Consider the following 18,561-nt stretch of genomic DNA (forward strand, 5'->3'; position numbering starts at 1 on the left):
ATTTTAGGGCTTCCAAATTGGTGGACATGGACCCCACAGTGAGTGAAGGAACCATCATATCCAGTTCCTTGTTACAGGTGTCCCTGTGGAGAACACCAGAGATTAGTCCCTTGAGAGCCCCCTTTCCTCTGGAAGGGACTTAATGGCAGTGTCCCTGGTGGGTCTTTATCCCTCCCTACACCAAACACTCAGAAGTATATTGAGAGGTGGTGGAGTGGAGCAGAGAATAAATCATCTCTTCTTGTTCGGCACCTCTTCTCCTACGAGATGCTTATGAGATGGCCATTTCAACACTAAATCAGATGCTTTTCTCTTTCTTGCTGTGTTTTGGCTCAACCCCATTCACATTCAGCTGGTCTTCTCAATTTTAGCTGTGAGTCTGTGGTAAGTTTCTTATGTTGTCCAGTCTTTGTTCACTATTCAAATTCAGACAGGCTGTGATGAAGAATCTCAGTGGAATGGGATTGTCATTGTCTGTCAGTGCCAGAGGCTGCTATCTGTAGACAAAGCTAATGGGACAATTTCAGACATCACCTCGTTTAGAGACACCTAAGGTTGATCATTTAGTGTAAAATTTCTTCTTTAAATGATAAGATACACTAGGTGTTTGAGAGATTTTCTTGAAAGTCTTTCCATTGTGCCATGAAATTAAATCATGTTTCCATGAAATAATGGACCAATTTAACCAGAAAAGGAGTTTGCGATGGAAGAGTGTCATGAAGGTTTTATTTTTCAAAGTGAAAAGCTACTTGGCGACTTATTTGAATATGAGAATTATCATCTTTTGAGTCCTGTTAAGAGACTTGTCACTCCAGGCACGTTCCATACAACAGCAGATATGAATTGTCTTGTATGTCTTCAGCCAAGACATATGGATGAACATTGAATATGTTTATTAAATATCTGTGGATTTTAGTGTTGTGTTTTAGTTACTTGCAGCAGTTAGGAGCTTGATGAGATGATACTCCCTGGTCCTTCTTCTTTAGTTTATTGTGACCTTCATCATAAGACATTTTAGTATTAGCATAGCTATCTTCTTTCTCCCCAAATGTGGCAACAAAGCTGAAATGAAAATGGCTAACACTTTTCTGTACATTTAGGACTAATGAATCCTGTAGTTGGAAGAGACCTCAGCATTTTTCTTGCTCAACTTCTCCCATAACATGGGAATCTAAATCTCTGAGTTAAATCATTCACTGACATACAGCTCGGTCCTACTAAAACAGCCAGCTTTCTTCACGAAGGTGATTCCAACCGTTATGATGTTATTTCTTGGACTAAGACAAAATCATCTCCCAGTGTTTCTGTTGTGAATTCTGATTCTTCCTTTGAATCAGGGTGAAACCTTCACACTTTTGCTTATCAAACCTTACAAATGTTAATTTGTGAGGAAATTTGGAGAATTGATATAGTACTGCATTTATGAGTTTTTCTTTGTGGTCCTTATTTTAGTGAAATTCAGATGGATGCTGGATAGAAGAAGGGTATGGAGTCAGACAGACAAGGAAACAGAAGCAGTGGTTTAATTGTCACAAGTCAAACCTCAAAATACCCACCCTGGGACAAAGTCTTTTCCTAAACATTGATAAACCACGGAAAGTAAAGATTCATGATGAATAATATTTTTCTGTTAGTGTTAAGCTGTAAAGTATGTTAAAGGTTCTAAGGATGTGAGTATATAGTTAGAGCTTTAGCTCTTGCCTTGGATATTGATCAGTCGTTTCAAATCCCTGACCATGACCCATCAAGAAACCATTCAAGCAGCATTTTAGTAGTGAAGGAGTAGAAAATAATACAGAAAGTAGCAACTAGTCTTCCACATAGTAAAGATTCAAATGCATGTGTGTGCATATGTGTGTATGTAACTATATACATAATATATACATTCTCCACAGACATACAGGCATAGAATATAAATGTTCATTATAGGGTTAAGAATATAATAAGGATTATATTCACATAAGATGTGCCTATATGCACATGATATTCACATGATATACACATATGTGTGCCGAAGGATTCAAGTGCATGTATGTGCATATGTGTGTAACTAAATATGTAACATATACTTATCCACACATACAGGCATAGAGCATGAATATTCATATAGGGATAAGTGTTTGATGGGTAATATCTGATCATGAAATAGCATGATCAGAGTAGAATATCTGTGGGTACAAAAGTCAAAAGGCAAAGTTTTCTTCCTTAAATCCAGCTAAAGTGGTGGCAGTCTGCCTGCCATGCTCTCAACTTAATTCAAGATGATGCTGCCAGTAAAAATTACAAGGCTGACCAATAAGTCATCTAATGAAGGCACAAAAATGTGAGATCCCCTGATAGGATGTCCCACAGGCTTCGCATCCTCTTTCCCACCCTCACATGTGGGTGCAGGGCCAGTACCACAGCCCCCTCCCCACGGTGTCCATGTGTGCACTGGGGGTTGGGACTCCTCTTAGGCAGGCCCCCAAAGCAGTCCTGCTCACTGAGAAACGTGTCCACTGTTAGGGAGGCAGTAGGTGTGTTAATGTGTTAGGAACTGTAGTGGAAGTTTGGAAATAAAGGTAAGATTCACTGAACAGTGTAATGGGACACTGGCATTTAATTTATCAAGGTGAATGAAATTCCTTGTGTGTCATTTGCCATGCGTAGATAGTACTCACTTAGTAACTGATGAACAGGACAGAAGTTTCACTGAGGATGTTTACGAGGGAAGAAGCAGTGACACACAGAGGTCTACCTGTGACACATTAGACATGTCCCTTGGTCACTCAGACCTGCTGAGCTCTCTCCCTTGTTCCTTCCCAGGACAATGGGGGGCAACCAGACCTCTGTCACAGAGTTCCTCCTAGTGGGATTCCCACTCAGCCCAGGGATGCGGGTGCTCCTGTTTGGGGTCTTCTCCGTTTGCTATGCCCTCACCCTGCTGGGCAATGGGGTCATCGTGGGGCTCATCTCACTGGACTCCCGACTTCACACCCCCATGTACTTCTTCCTCTCCCAGCTGGCCACTGTGGACATAGCTTATGCCTGCAACACGGTGCCCCAGATGCTGGTCAACCTCCTCAGGCCAGCCCAGCCCATCTCTTTTGCTGGCTGCATAATTCAGACCTTTCTTTTCTTGATTTTTGCTGCCATCGAATGTCTTCTCCTGGTGGTGATGTCCTTCGACAGGTATGTGGCCATCTGCCTGCCCCTTCGGTATTCTACCATCATGAGCTGGAGAGTCTGTGTCACCCTGGCAGTGACTTGCTGGACTATAGGAGTCCTCCCAGCCCTAGTACATATGGTGTTGCTATTACCGTTGCCCTTCTGTGGGCCCCAGAAAGTGAATCACTTCTTATGTGAGCTTCTAGCTCTTCTCAAACTCACCTGTGCAGATACACAGCTTAACGAGGATGTGATTATGGTTGCGGGTGTGTTGGTGCTGGTGGGACCAGTGTCCACAATTGTGGTCTCCTATGGTCACATTCTATGTGCCATCCTGAAGATCCAGTCAGCAGAGGGGCGCCGGAAAGCTTTCTCCACCTGCTCCTCCCATCTTTGTGTGGTGGGGCTCTTTTTTGGCACAGCCATTATCATATATGTTGGACCCCAACATGGGGAGCCCCAGAAGCGGAATAAATACCTCCACCTGTTTCACAGCCTTTTCAGTCCCATGCTGAATCCCCTGATCTACAGTCTGAGGAACAGAGATGTCAACGCTGCTCTGAGAAGGAGGCTGAAAAGGAGAGACTGTCATGAGAGCCTCACTGATAAAAAATAACTGAGTGTAAACAGACCCAGTGTGTTACCTTACCCAATATGTGCAGAGGAATGCAGAGACATGCTCTAGGCCTAGGGCATCCTTTGCATGTTCTTGAACTCCTGTGAGTAGCTCCTGAGAAAGCCCAGTTTAGTCGCTCTCTACAAGGATGCTGCACAAGGAAATGAGCCCCTCTTCCAGCTCTCTGCTTGGTGCATGCACTCGTAATATGGTCATGAAGGATATTCTGAATAAGATGAAATAAATTTACATATTCCATAATCAGGATTTATAGACAAAATTTTATTGAATAAACCAAGGTATTTGCAGAATATTTAAAATATAGGAATTGAGACTGATTACATAGTAGTTATTGAAATATTTTAAATTTGGCAATGGTTATCTTCAAGAATTGGTCTAAATTTAAAATATTTGGGTTTTTTCCTGCATATGTTTATGGCAGTGATGTTTTTTGAGGCACCAAGAACTTAAATTATGAAAAACATGAGCCAGGACTTCAAGGGAAAGAGGATTAAGGTGTAACTCTGATGGAACTGACAAGGAGAGAACCTTGAAGGATGTCAGGTGAAACACAGACACATTGGAACTTTCACTGCTGCTGTGTTTCTCTGCCTTTACAGTGTAGGTGGAGATCCTGGATGGTGGGGACGAGAGGAAGAAGGCAGAGTGGACGTAGCTGAGAATCCTTGGGATAATGCACATTTTCTCTCATTGGTTTTTTCACTTCTCTCCTATGGGAAATGACAAATAATTAGAACATTCTCACAAACAAGAGCAGACTGTGTAATTGCTATGATGAGTGTTAGATCAATGAGACAAGACTATAAATTATCAGTAGTAATTTGCTCTTTAAAGTAAGAAATGTGAGGTGAGTTCAATAACCATGTAACATGAATCTCTAACACAATTATGAAATGGTAGAACACAGTTAAGAAGTAGTGGGAAAGGTTGTATAGAGACTTTTTCAAAACTTTCTTTAAATTGTATGCTAAATTAAACCTGCATACTTAAACTGCATCAAAGGGAATATTTACTTTTAAAATTATGTTTTATGTGTGTGAAGAGTTTTTAAAGAAGAAAATGTATGGATTTCTTTCTTACAAAGCATGGTTAGTTTCTTTGAAGTTTAGATTTTGTATGTGTAAAGTAAATTCACTAACTAAGGTTTATTGAGAGGTAATACTATGTGCAAAATGCTTAGCAGAATCTAGAAACTATAATGAGCTCAAAATTGTAATTATTAATATTATACTCTACATACTTTTATCAGTTTAAAAGAAGAAGGACTATGCCTTACTGAGACAAATAAAGTGCGATTTGCTACTGAACATCCTGGGCGTTCAGCTTCCCCCTGGCCCTTGTCCTTGTGTTTGCTGTCCTGAGGCTGCCCTTCTGTGGGCCTCAGGAAGTCGACCACTCCTTCTGTGAGATCCTGTCTGTCCTCAAGCTGGCCAGTGCTGCCACTGGGTTCAACTGGCTTGTCACCTTTGTTGCTTCTGTGTTTGTCTTAGTGGGGCCCCTGTGCTTGGTGCTGGTCTACACACGCGTGCTCTTTGCCATCCTGGAGATTCAGTGTTAAAGTCCTTAGTTCATTAATGCCATGTCTTCCCTTTTTTTTGGTTTACTCCCTCATTTTGGTGGAGTATACCCTACAATAGCTTTGTGGAGTTAGAAAGAAGTACCATGGCAAGTTATAGTGGGACCAGTCATGAAGATTCCTAATTTCTCACCATTGCTTATATCATTTTATTTTTTTTCAGCTAGCTCATTGAAATTGTGTGTGCCAAGTGGTCTTGAAAACACTAAGACAGGACTGAAGCCCTGCAAAGAGGAATTTCTCTCTCGGCAGAAATAATGTTAAAATGATATTAGGTGTACTTATGGGTTTGCACGACCTTTATTTAATAAAGGTTCATCGCTAATGATGGTGCCATTCATGCTTTGTAATATTTATTCTTACTGAAATTAAAATATGAATCAATATAAATATTACCAGCACACAAGAAATGTAAGGTTTTTGAGAGTAAATATTTTTGCTCTAATGTTTCAAAGATTAGCAGCAAAAAAATTTTAAAAAGGTAATGAACCATGACACCTCTTCCTCCTTCCTGTCAGCTGTGTTAAATGCCATCGTCTTGTCCTCCTCAGAAGAAATCAATGTGGTGCCCTGACTGGGTGGCTCGGTTGGTTGGGGCATCATCCCCTACACCAAAGGTTGTGTGTTCGGTCCCGAGTCAGTGTGTGTTTGTGAGGCAGCCGATGGGTGTTTCTCTCTCTCCCTTCTTTTCTCTCTCAAAAATCAATGAACATATCCTCAGGTGAGGATTTAAAAATATTTTTTAAAAGGCATTCAAAATGGTAATTATGCATATCTGAATGAACATGGCCCAAATCCTTATCCTTAGCTCTCCCTGGGTATTGATGGGTGAAATCTATTTTTCTAGAATAATCTTGTTTTACTTGTAAAATACAGGAAAGATGAACAATGTGAGAATATTAAAAGTACAAAAAAGTGAGTTCAGCACAACCATTAAGGGTATTACAACAAGGGCATTGAGTCTGCTGGGGTAGGGAGTCCAGCTCCAGCTAAGCCGGCTGAAGAGGGCTCCGAGAGCTCTGTGACGGACTGGGGTTGTGTCTGAAGTCAAGTGGGTGGTGAAAGAATGAGACAGACTCGTGAGGAGGAATGAGAATTTCCAGGTGGCAGTACTGGGGAGGAGGCCTTCACTGGGGCAGAGTGTGTGTGCTGGGGAACGGGGAGGTGAGTGGTGTGAGGCTCAGTTGCACACAGATTATTTTAAGGAAAAAAAATAATTTGTCTCCTCTCACATACTACAATATGTTTTCTGCTCACCGGTAAATTAAACATATTGCTGTTATTGTATAGGGCTCTTTCCGCCACAGTTTCTGAACTAAGATTCTCTAGAGAACTCAACTGAGATATACTTGGGGAGTTAGAATGGGAGGGACTTTGCAATCATCAAACGTTATCAGTGAGAGAGAAAGAGATTCATTTTTCATTGGAGCTGTGGGCTTTAACCCAGGATGAAGGAAGAAAAATGTGGCTCAGAAATCTGGAGATGTTTGAAATGGAGGGCAAACTGTAGAAAATTGAGGGAGAGGTATACCTAAATCACCAGGTCAAAACTGTTTATGAGCAATGCTCAGTGATTGTTTGGCAGTCACGTGTTCTCATTAGGAGGTAAGAATTTCTCCAAGATAGCATCTTAACAGGATCCCTGGGGCCCCTACCAGGAGAGATCAAGAAACCACAGACTCCCCTCCACAATTAAAGAGGAGGAATCAGAGTAGAGCAATTTTAAGACTGATAAAATAAATATGGAGAGCAAGTAATTTATGGCTGAATTTTTATTTTCTATGCCAGGGCTTGCACACTTTAGAGACATCCTGGCCTCACCCAACCCCAAACATGCACACGTACACACTCACAACTCCCAAATAAACACACACAAATTCCCCTGGGGCACTGAGAGAGCAAAATGCATGGACGTGGGACATGCACTCACTGGTTCACCACCACAGGAGGTAGCAGAGCCTTTCAATCTCTCTGGCGAGAGTGTGAGTGGACATAAATCCCCAGGGTCTGTCCCAGAATCATTGTCTACATCTGTGGGGAGGGAGGTGGGTTCAGGTGAAGATAGAAAAGGCCTTTGCTGGCAAAAGCAAGTCAATCATCAAGTTCTCTGCTGAGAGCTGGGTCTGGGCTTCACTCCCGGGGAGTCCCCTTCAGAGAAGAGACTCGATCCAGTTTCTTTCCCCCTTCTGTGAGATTTCCTGTAAGTCCAAGGCCATATTTGGAGAACAGAACATAGATTATAGCACTGTAAGTAACGAATGCTCATTAGCCCTGAGGACGGTTTTGCAGGTGGGAGATGGGAAAGGGGGTGAATGAAATGACTGGCTTTAAGTGTTGGTGCCAAAACGCCTTGCCTGTGTGGTCCTAGGCCTATCTCCATTACCAGGGACCTGAGGAAATCACTAGGGACTGCTCCCTCTGCCCATGGTGTGGCCCTGATGTCTCTGACCCTCTAGGACCCTCCTCATTGTCCTTATGTGGCCAGCAGCTCTTGACTTGGCTATGACAGTGTCAGAGAGGTGGAATCAGCCAGCCGCCCATGCAGAATGTGATCTGGCTACAGAGCTACCCTCATCCAGGTGGGTGTGATGGTAACCTTCCACCTGACTTTAGATCCTTTCTTAGTCTTTTTAAATGAATTTATTTCCTTATTTTTAGATAGAGGGGAAGAGAGGGAGAAAGAGAGGAAGAGAAGCATCAATGTGAGAGAGAAACATCGATTGGCTGCCTCAACTATGTGCCCTGACCAGGGACTTCAACTGGGGACCAAATCAGCAACCCAGGCATGTGCCCTGACCAGGAATCAAACCGCTGACCTTTTGCTTCCTGGAACAACGTCCAGCCCTTGAGCCACACTGTCCAGGGTGATTCTCCTTTACCTATTTCAGTCAATAGAAGAGTTTGATCTTTTTCTCTATCAGTACAGTTCAGGAAATAATAGTATGGTGAACAGTGGGGTAGGGTTTTGAATGCCCCTTTCCTGTCGAATGCAGTGACTTAGTTCTCCCACTGGAAGCTCTGAGAAAACCTGCCCCCATTGTCACATTCCTGGGCCAGCTCAGTGAGGGTCACTGTCCAATGAGCAGCGATGACATGCAACTTCAGTTCCAGGTCCCAGCATGGCCTTTTCCCAAGTGGAAATGTCTCATTTTTCCCATTAATGCCCAGGGTTTATTATAAGGGAAGAAATAAATAAACAATTTATATGAAAGGTAAATCCCTGCATGATACTCCTTTCTAGAGATAGCATCAACAGTTTCACGTTTAATTTATAAAATTTTCCCAGATATCTGTAAAGACGCACACAGGACATTGAATAAAAACGTCCATGTTATAAAATACAAATCAGATCACATTGTACATCCATGCTTTGACTTTCTGTGGAAATTTTTTTATTTCACTGTATAAGGAGTGTTATATTATCCTGCTGTTCCAAAGTTGTCATTTTCAGTGGCTGCCTGGTCGCCAAATATTTCAATATATCTCCAACTTACTAATTTTTACATCCATTTCAACAAGTATATAAACCTTGGTCACTGGGGTCAGGTCCCCTGGATTCCTTTCTGTTTCCGGACTCCCCAAGTCCCCCCTGCCTGGGGGATGCACCTCTGCTGCTCAGTTGGCAGAGCAGCGCCCACCTGGGCTGGAGGCAGGTGGGCAACCCTACGATTTTCAGATTCTGCCTATGTGTCTTCTCTTTGGGGAGACTGTTGCTGACAATCCCACCTAAGGAAGCGGTCTAGAACCAAGTCACTTCCCGTCATTTCAGCCTGTTTATTTCTGTCCTAGTGCTTTTTAGTCTCAACAAGTGCTTTCCTGATTTTTTTACTCCTGGTGATTTAGGGGCGGTCCTTAACCATGTTGTCATCTTGTTCCCAGTCTGAAGAAATAAAGTCAGAAATAGACACAGAATATCAAGTAGAAATGAAAATCAGTTTTTAATGAGGCTTATTGGGGAAACATGGATTGTGTCTTTGACAAAACTTCTCTCCAAATTTCAGCCTTCGGCTCGCTCCCACGCTCCAGCAGGACAAAATGTGTTCTGTAGGCTTTACTCTGAGGCAGCAGAAATGTACGGGACCAAAAACTGGAGCAGAAAAGTCACGTCCCCACTTCCTTTGTCCTGTTTCACAAATCACGTAAATTGGAGGACAGACAGGGCCAGGCGTTCAACCTCAAGTGGATCAGGGAAGTCACCCTGCTGGGGAATGGTGTCATCCTGACTCCAGGTGGAGTCAGCACTGGAGTTTGTACTCTTTGGACTCCTCTCTCTGTTGTATGCCCTCACCCTTCTGGGGAATGGTGTCATCCTGCGCCTTGTCTGCTCAGATTGTAGACTGCGCAGCCCCATGTCCTTCTTCCTCTCCCACCTGGCCATCATCAACATGTCTTATGCTTCCAACAATGTCCCCAGGATGCTGGCAAACTTAGCCAGAATAGAGCCATCTCCTTTGTAAATGCCTTACACAGAATTATTTGTATCTAACCTTTGCTCACACAGAGTGCCTGATTTTGGTGGTGATGTCCTATGATCAATAGGTGGCCATCTGCCATCCCTCCATTACTCTGTCACCATGAGCTGGAGAGAGTGCATGGTCCTGGCTGTCACATCCTGGGTGATTAGCTCCCTCCTGGCTCTGGTCCATTTAGTTCTCATCCTGAGGCTGCCCTTCTGTGGGCCTCTTGAAGTCAACCACTTCTTCTGTGAGATCCTGTCTGTCCTCAAGTGTGGGAGTGACTTCTCTCACAAGTCCCCCTAGTGCTATGGATAGAGAGTAATTATTACCGAGATATGATGTGATCTGTTTCGGGAGGAGAAGTGAGCTGTGGCCAGTTTCTCCGAGGAGAAAAAGGCCCTGAGTGCCCTCTTCTATAGCCTTTTATTGGGTTGTAATACACAGGAATACAGGGCAGCAAGGATCAAACAGTAGATAACATTTCAAAGAAATCTGAGGGCTTACTATGAGTCAGTGTCTGTCAGGAAGAGAGTTGCAGAAACTTTTGGAGACATACTTATTTCCTCTCAGACCCTATCATATGAATGAAAGCACTCTTAGCAGAGCAGATTTCACAGGTTTATCAGCAGGTCTTTGTGATGCCAGATATTTCCTCAGGGCACGCTCTAGAAAGCAAGGAGCTGCACCTCTCCCCATCAGGTATTCAGGCTTAAGGGGATTAGAACCGGGAAGTACTTCTCCCAAAGAACATGGGGACTTGGGCTTAGACAAAGCTGGGGGGTGAGAGTTTATTGCTCTCTGTTGCAGCCCCCTGAGTCCTTCCATGAAGGCCTCCCAAGTGAATGACTCTGGCTTAGGTTGCCCCCCGTTGTGAGGGGTCTTACCCATCATTGACTTCCGACCAAGCTTTGGGGGCAGAAAGAGGAAACTGAGGCAGCGTTTGCTACCAGAGACCAGCTTTGTCTCCTGTGGCTCCCATTCCAATGGTCCTCCCTTGCCCTTAGCCACAAGGGATAGAGATACAATTCCTGAAACCAGGCAGAGCAGTCTACAATACTCAAGCAGGCCTATGGTGACACTGGGCTCAACCACTTTGTCATTTTTGCTGCCTGTGTGTTTCTCTTAGTCGGGCCCCTCTGCTTGGTGCTGGTCTCCTACACACACATCCTCCAGGCTATCCTGAAGATCCTGTCTGGGAAGGGCCGCAGGACGGCCTTCTCCACCTGGTCCTCCAACATCTGTGTGGTCGGGCCCTTCTTTGGCATAGCCATGGTGGTTTATATGGTCCCTGACTCCAGTCAACGAGAGGAGAAGGAGAAAATTGTGTCTCTGTTTTACAGTCTCATTAACCCAATCCTGAACCCCTCATCTACAGCCTGAGGAATGCTCAGGTGAAGGACGCCTTGTGCAGGGTGCTACAGGTGAGGTCCAGATGAAGGGAAAACTCAGAAAGTTCTCCCAAATAGAAGTTTTCTAGCTGTGTTTCACACAACTGAAGTTGTCACAGCTGATAAGATTAGCTGTGTTTTACGGTTCTGAAAAATTTTTAGGTGTTGGCTGAGCCGAGAAGAGCTGGGTTGACATCTTCTGTGTTCTCTCTGCCGCCTCATCGAATGTCATGTTGCCTCCAGAAAGCCCCCCTGTGCACTCCTGAGAGAGTGAAAATGAAGAAGGCAAAGTGTCTGAGCATTGTTGTGAAAACAGTTCATACCCGGTAGAGCCTTGGAAAGGTCCTCAGAGATTCTCTGTGGTCCCTGGGCCACACTCAGAGGACTCATGACAGTGTGTTCACACTTCGAGCTCCACATCTTCAAAGTGAAAATGATAATGAGACTGAACTGTGTGGTCACTGTAAGGTATTTGGCACCTTTTCTGAAACATAAGAAGGACTCAGTAGTTGTTGCTCATGGATGTTCTAATCCTTCCTCATTTGTACCTATGATGCCTTAGTGCAGACAGGGACATGTCCTGGCTTGGGGGGGCCTATTCTCTCTCAGAGTCACCCTAACAGGTTCCACAGTATCCCACCCTCTACAAGATCTAGAGAAGCAGACATTCATAATGCTAATCATTTCAAGAGAATGGCTGCCATCATTCATGGTGTCTGTCTCAGGGTTAAAAGCCCTGAAATTCCTGCAGGTTCATGTAGAAACAGCACAGCACTAACAACTGCCCTGCCTGGTCCCCAGCTTTCTTCCCCCAAGGACAGTCAGACTCGATCTTCACTTTCTTCCAAAGAGAAAAGCAGAGAGTTTTTCTTTTCCTGTAGGGAGAAGATAACTAGGCAGAATATCTCATAATCCTCGTGGGAATCTGAACTCGCAGTAGAAAATATAGAAGGCTTTTAGTTCCTCTGATTCTCAAATGGAAGCTATGTCCCTGGGGTTCTCTGAAGGACCCACAGCAAGACCTGTGGCCCCTCCAGTGTCCGGGTCTCCACTGGAAGAAGCTGAAGAGGGAAAGGCTGCTGCCCCTGTTCACAGGTGCATCTCTCTGCTCTGTGTGCTTTATTCCAGGTCAGAGCAACTGCTCATGAGAAAATCACACACAGAAGAGACTGATTTGTGCTGGGGGGTCAGGTTCAGTGTGAGTAGTTGAGGTTGCACAAGATAGCAGCTGACACCACCATGGCTGTGTGCACGAGACTGGCGTTACTGGGTGCTCTTTCCTTCTGACTTCAACCAGGCACTAAAGGTCAGTGGAACCTGCACCTGGATTTCTTCCTTCCCCACCTCAGGGACTGTCTGCCTCCTGTGCTGTGGGTAGGGCCCTGACCTCCCTCAACATCTCTCAGACTCCCCTCCCGATGTGCTTGCATAGTGGTGGTCAAAGCCAGCAGGCTGTCTCAGCCAGGGGTTTATAGCCAGGCATTGGCTCTGAGTAAGGCTTTGAGAAGCCAGATCAGAGGTGGTCTGTGTTTCCTAGTCTGAATGACAAGGGTGCTATGCAGAGAAAGTTCTCTCCATGGAAATGAATCTTTCAGGAAGCGTGACAGTAAATCATTTATACTGAAACCATTTAAAATGTCAGTTTACCATACAGTTACTTTATTTCCTGACCATCCCAGGTTACCAGCTCATGGTGATGATTGTCAGATTGGAACTCACAGTGTGTGATATAAATATATCCACTATCATCCAATCGGACACAATGAGTGGGAGACTCCTGGGCAGAGCTGGGGAAGTGGGACACAGCTCCAGAGCTGAAGAAACTCGGAGTCACATGACCTCCCAGGTGAAGAGGTGCTTGTGCCAACCTCGAGAACCTTTGTATGTGTGTCACTAGTGTTTTGTTCTCACTGTTATGTTTTCTTCTGTGTTCCACTGTGTGTCTGCCTAAGAGATTTAATGTCTCCTACTTTATTTTCACGTTGCTTAATTTTTCATTGCAAAAGGATTCTTTGGTAATGTAAATAAAAATAAAATAAGTACATCTAAAATAAAATAATTCATTTGTGGATACAGACAAAACTAAAAAGTTAGTAAACAAATTTCCTACAGACTGGTAATACATTGAGTTACGTTCAACAAAATGATTATTCTTCATGTTCAGAGATGAAATACGTTTCAAACATTACTTGCTGTGTCCAACTGTGTTTGAGTAGAATTTGGCAATACTGATGTGGCTTCTCTCACTTTCCATAACACAGCAATATCTTTAATTGTGGAAAAATTAATGTGACAAAGTTAATGCACATTTACATAGAACCTTCCCAACCATACTCATATTTATGAAAATGAAAGTCTAAAATTTTGTCTGTTTCTTCGAAGGATCAAATTCTGAGTGTGCTTTTCTAGTACATGTCTCTTATTGTTCATGATGTAGATATAAAGACGTCTAAGAGGAAATCCAAATGTGGTGTTGGGGTCAGTTCTTTTCCATGGACCATGTGGAACCTCAGGTGGAGGAGGAAGGACATGAGATAATGTCACACAAGATACATCGGTTCTTCAAATAAGAGGATAAATAGCTCAGGTGACAGTTAAAATTAGAGTAAGAAGAATGTTCAGCCTGGTGACCAAACAGCTGCACACATTGGAAGTCAGGTTGTTCTAAGCTCTGTGGAGCATTTACCATCCACCTGAGAGAAGAGTGAACTGCAGGAAGGTGAAGACCAGCAGGCTGTCATCTGAGTGTGAGGAAAGAACCAGCGTCCCCTCTCTGCCAGCGTGGTAAGAGCAGCCACACAAATGAAACAACCTCACAGCAGAGGTGAATTCAGGGGTAAGGGAGTCAGGACTGTGCAGTTAGACACCCTTCCCACTGGGCGGTTACTGACAGAGCTGAGTCTCCCTGCTGCTGGGATTTTGTTGTTTGATCTTTAGATGACTAGAGACAGAGCGATACCTGAACACAGAGAAGTAAATTGTGTGCCTGATCTCACTGAGCACTGTCAGATCTGAAAAGTTACTGGAAAAATTCATGAGTTTAAAATTTACTCACTGAAATAGAATATTCTACCAATATAATGAGATAATAAATAACATACTTATATTCAAGGAAATAGTGTGCAGCTGTTCACACCATGTTGCATAGATGTTTTGAAATAAGAAATAGTTTCTGATATGTTTCTAAATGAAAGAAGTAAGGTAACTAACAACATTGGTTAATAGATTTATTTATATTCATAATACATATGAAAATGTACAGTAAATGGAATTACTATATATACACACTTTTAATAATGCTTTTTTGGGTTTTTTTTCAGGGTATTACCTCTTTACACTTAAATAGAGCTTCATAATGGTTTTCTAAAAATGTTTTGAAACTTGATGTCAATAGCTCATACAAGGTAAGAACCACCATAGTCACACAATGACCCATATTCTTCAACTTTAATCTTTAAATTGTCGAACTCTATGGTTTTCTGAGTAGTAATAAAACAATGATATGAACTTGGTAATTAATAAGTTGTTAGTTACAAATCTATATTTTGCCTAAAAATAAACTACTAAATACTGTCAACCATATTCTTTAATACTAATGTTAATTTAGTGAAATAGATTTGACTCCATAAAAGGGAAGTCATTAAGCTGTTTTCAATGTTTACAAACATGTAAATGTGTTATCCCAGGAACAGTTTGTATTCCTTGCCAAATTTTATGCTTGCTGTTTAAAAAGAGGACATCAGAAATGTGACAAGTCATGATAAAGTGTAAATTATTGAGATTAAAATACTGGTAAGAGTATGACTCTTCCCTAAAGTAATCAGACCCTTTTGGAGAAGTGTCTGTGCCCGAGGCTGAAGTGGGGAATGTAAGAGAAAAGTGTGAAACAGCCATCAGAAGTGAGGAAGTGCTCCAAAACTATGGGGATGTGTTAGAAACACAAGGGCAAGCTTGGTGGGTTTAGTTCTAGGATAATTAGGAATGAATAAATAAAAAAAGAAATAATTATAATTTCTTCATTACAAAATTCATGAGTCCATACCGATAGACAGATGACAGATGCAGACGTATAAAGATATATAGAAGATTGATTGATAGGTAGGTAGATGATCGAGCCTTTCCTCACAATGAAATTGACAACCAGTAAATGTACCAGCAGTGATAGAGTAAGAACACCACGTTTCACAATAATCACTCCTGACAATCAAATCAGGCAAGATAATCAACAGGCACTGAAATTAGTGGCTGAGAAGGTCTATGAGGAAGAGAATATTATATAGTAACTTTAATGGCTGCTCCAGAAATTGCATGAGAGATAAAAATAATGATTCTACAATGGAGACACTCGGGGGCCACCATGTTCACCAGGCGATCCAAGTGAGTGTCGCCAGTGATGGAACAGTGAGCCTCATGCACCTGCCAATGAAGCACAGGGGAAGATGCTAAATTTCCCTGTAGAAAGGGAATAATCTGATTAAAAAATGAGGAGTTGTATGCAGTTCCATATGGATAATATTGTAGTGAAAAACTTCTCTACAATCTTCCAAGATTCAGTGATCATGAATGAAAAGGCAGACAGGGTTCCTATTTCAGATGAAAGGAGACTAAAGATTAATGATGTTAAATCTCATATGTCAGTTTGGATTGGGTCCTGGCTGAGGCGAGTAGAGAGAGAATATTATAGCTTAAACAATCATGTCAATATCAAATTGCCTGATTTTGATAATTGTGGACAGATTACTGAATTTCCTAGTTTTTGGTGGAAGAAAGAGGAATTTAAGGGTAAATGGGTATCATGTCTATTCATACTTTAATTTCAACTGCTTCAGAAGGAAGCAATACTCATACACAATAATACAGAGACAAAGAATTATAAGGTAAATATGAAATAAATAGTACAATTTGTTAAATCTGGGCATATGGTTATATTGGAGTTTTTGCATAATTCCTGAGTGTTTTCTATAAGTTTAAATTTATTTCATATTAAAGTTAAACACAGGTAACCTGTTTGGGGAAAAAGGGGAAGCTTTCATGGAGTGACAAGGATACAACCTTTCTCTGACCTCACATTCAGATTAACTCCACTTTGTATTGATTCTCTAGCCCAGACCTTTATCACAATTCAGTTCTTGACCAGGTCTCTGTAAGGAATGAAGGGCAACTGGTCATGGGCCAAAGAGTTTGTGCTGCTGGGATTCCAGCTCAGCGCAGAGGCAGAAGTTCTCCTCTTCTGGGTCTTCTTCCTGTTCTACACCTTCAGTCTGTTGGCAAATGGCATGATCTTTGCACTCATCTGTCTGGACCAGAGACTACACACCCCCATGTACTTCTTCCTCTCCCACCTGGCCATCATGGACATGTCTTATGCTTCCAACACTGTCCCGAAGATGCTGGCAAACTTAGTGACCCAGAATAGAGCCATCTCCTTTGTCCCATGCATCATGCAGACATTTGTGTATATAGGATTAGGCCACACAGAGTGTCTGATTTTGGTGGCAATGTCCTATGATCGGTATGTGGCCATCTGCCACCCCCTCCACTATACTGTCATCATGAGCTGGACTGTGTGCACAGTCCTGGCCACCATCTCCTGGGCGAGTGGATTTTTTCTGGCTGTGATACACGTGCTTCTTCTTCTAAGGCTGCCATTCTGTGGGCCCTGGGAAGTAAACCATTTCTTCTGTGAGATCCTGTCTGTCCTCAAGCTGGCCTGTGCTGACACCTGGCTCAACAAAGTGGTCATTTTCACTGCTACTATCTTGGTAATACTCGGGCCCTTCTGCTTGGTGCTGGTCTCCTACACACACATCCTCTGGGCCATCCTGAAGATCCAGTCTGGGGAGGGCCGCAGGAAGGCCTTCTCCACCTGCTCCTCCCACCTCTGTGTGGTCGGGCTCTTCTTTGGCTGTGCCATGGTGGTTTACATGGTCCCTGACTCCAGTCAACAAGGAGAGAAGACTAAAATTCTATCCCTCTTTTATAGTCTCTTTAACCCAATGCTGAACCCCCTCATCTACAGCCTGAGAAATGCTCAGGTGAAGGACGCCTTGTGTAGGGTGCTGCAGGTGAGGTCCAGGTGAAGGGAAAACTCAGACGGTTTTCCCGATTAGAAGTTTCATATACAGATAGTAATTGTTCAACTTCTAGCTCTGAAAATAGGATAAAGTACCAGAGAAGAACACAGCTGTTGAAGTTGAAATGGGACAACTAAATTATTAGAATTTTTAGTCTTTTTTTAAAGTGATTCTCATTATTTTCAAGCCACGAATATTACACGGAGAAGAAATTAAATGTCAGAAAATTGTATTTCTGGCTCATGTACTTAGATATTTGACTTCTTATCACCTTGTGGTAGTTGGAAACAGCACAGTAAAAGTAATGCCCTATGAGAGACCTTCTGAAGTGACTGACATTTTAATACAGAAAATGCTGCAGAGTCATGTGAACGTGCCTCATCAGTTGTGTGGTGAATGCAATTAAAGCTTAAAGAAACTCTAAATTCCTTGGTGAAATGATTTAGTAGCAAAGGGGAAAAGTTAGGGAAAGGTGTGGTGCAACAGGAAACTATGTAAAAAGTCCTAAAATATCTTAACGTTTCAAATGAAGGACATGTACTAGAAAATGTTTAAATGGTTCTAGAGGTAAATGTTTTGAGCATTACTCAGACTTTACCTTTATTCTTGGGTTATGATCACTTCTGACAGAGCAAGATTAAAATCCCTTCTGAAGTTCTTGAAATATTTCCCACGAATGTTGTTGTAGCTTCTGAACCACTCAGCTGAGGATGACTGCAGTGGCAGCAAGCAGCACGAGACAAGTGTGACAGAGCTGAGTGGGCAAGGGGGGACTGGACGTGGTGGGAGAGGATGCTGGGGAAGTTGACCCTTCACCTTTCTCCCCCAGGCCCCACCCCCCCCCGACAGCTGTCAGTCTGTTCTCTGGATCTATGAGTCTGTTTCTATTTTGTTTGCTAGTTTATTGTGTTCATTAGATTTCACATATAAGTGGGATCCTATGGTATTTTCTTTCTCTAAGTGACTTAATTAAATTAGCATAATGCTCTCCAGGTCCATTCATGCTGACACGAAGGGAAAGACTTTTCTTCTTTTTTTTGTGCCCATGTAGTATTCCATGGTGTAAATGTACCACAGCTTTTTTGTCCCCTCATCTGCTGATGGACACTTAGGGTGCCTCCAGTTTTTCTCAATTGTAAACAACAGTGTAATGATCTTCGGGTACATACACAGGTTCTGACAGAAATGTGTTTGGTAGGGTAATGATATGTGTGTCATAATCTGTAGTTTTAATTTGAACATTTCACTTAAAATGTCACGTGTTGTGCTTGAGTGTGATATT

At 42.7% G+C, this 18,561-nt stretch overlaps 2 protein-coding genes, 1 long non-coding RNA gene and 1 pseudogene across 3 annotated transcripts; all 4 read left to right on the top strand.

Annotated features, from left to right (window-relative positions):
- The first annotated feature begins 358 nt into the window (after positions 1-358).
- Positions 359-3,763, top strand: LOC119057854 (olfactory receptor 13-like). Its single transcript, XM_053663144.1, has 2 exons — positions 359-384; positions 2,806-3,763. Exon 2 carries the CDS (start codon positions 2,810-2,812, stop codon positions 3,761-3,763), a length of 954 nt encoding a protein of 317 aa, XP_053519119.1. The 5' UTR covers positions 359-384; positions 2,806-2,809.
- Positions 3,764-7,267: 3,504 nt separating this feature from the next.
- On the top strand, positions 7,268-11,253 carry LOC128627064 (olfactory receptor 2A14-like; annotated as a pseudogene).
- A 1,089-nt stretch (positions 11,254-12,342) lies between these two features.
- LOC128627048 (uncharacterized) lies at positions 12,343-14,569 on the top strand. Its single transcript, XR_008391124.1, has 4 exons — positions 12,343-12,511; positions 12,885-13,051; positions 13,643-13,989; positions 14,526-14,569. It is a non-coding gene; the product is annotated as an uncharacterized LOC128627048 (long non-coding RNA).
- Positions 14,570-16,355: 1,786 nt separating this feature from the next.
- Positions 16,356-17,285, top strand: LOC119043933 (olfactory receptor 2A2). Its single transcript, XM_037138120.2, has one exon. It carries the CDS (start codon positions 16,356-16,358, stop codon positions 17,283-17,285), a length of 930 nt encoding a protein of 309 aa, XP_036994015.2.
- Positions 17,286-18,561: the final 1,276 nt, after the last annotated feature.

The sequence above is a fragment of the Artibeus jamaicensis genome, unplaced genomic scaffold (assembly GCF_021234435.1).
Source record: "Artibeus jamaicensis isolate MK-2021 breed Jamaican fruit bat unplaced genomic scaffold, CSHL_Jam_final contig_1044, whole genome shotgun sequence".
NCBI lineage: Eukaryota > Metazoa > Chordata > Mammalia > Chiroptera > Phyllostomidae > Artibeus > Artibeus jamaicensis.

Excerpts from the sequence above, each read along its gene's own strand:
- LOC119057854 (XM_053663144.1), top strand. The coding sequence starts at position 2,810 with ATGGGGGGCAACCAGACCTCTGTCACAGAGTTCCTCCTAGTGGGATTC.
- LOC119043933 (XM_037138120.2), top strand. The coding sequence starts at position 16,356 with ATGAAGGGCAACTGGTCATGGGCCAAAGAGTTTGTGCTGCTGGGATTC.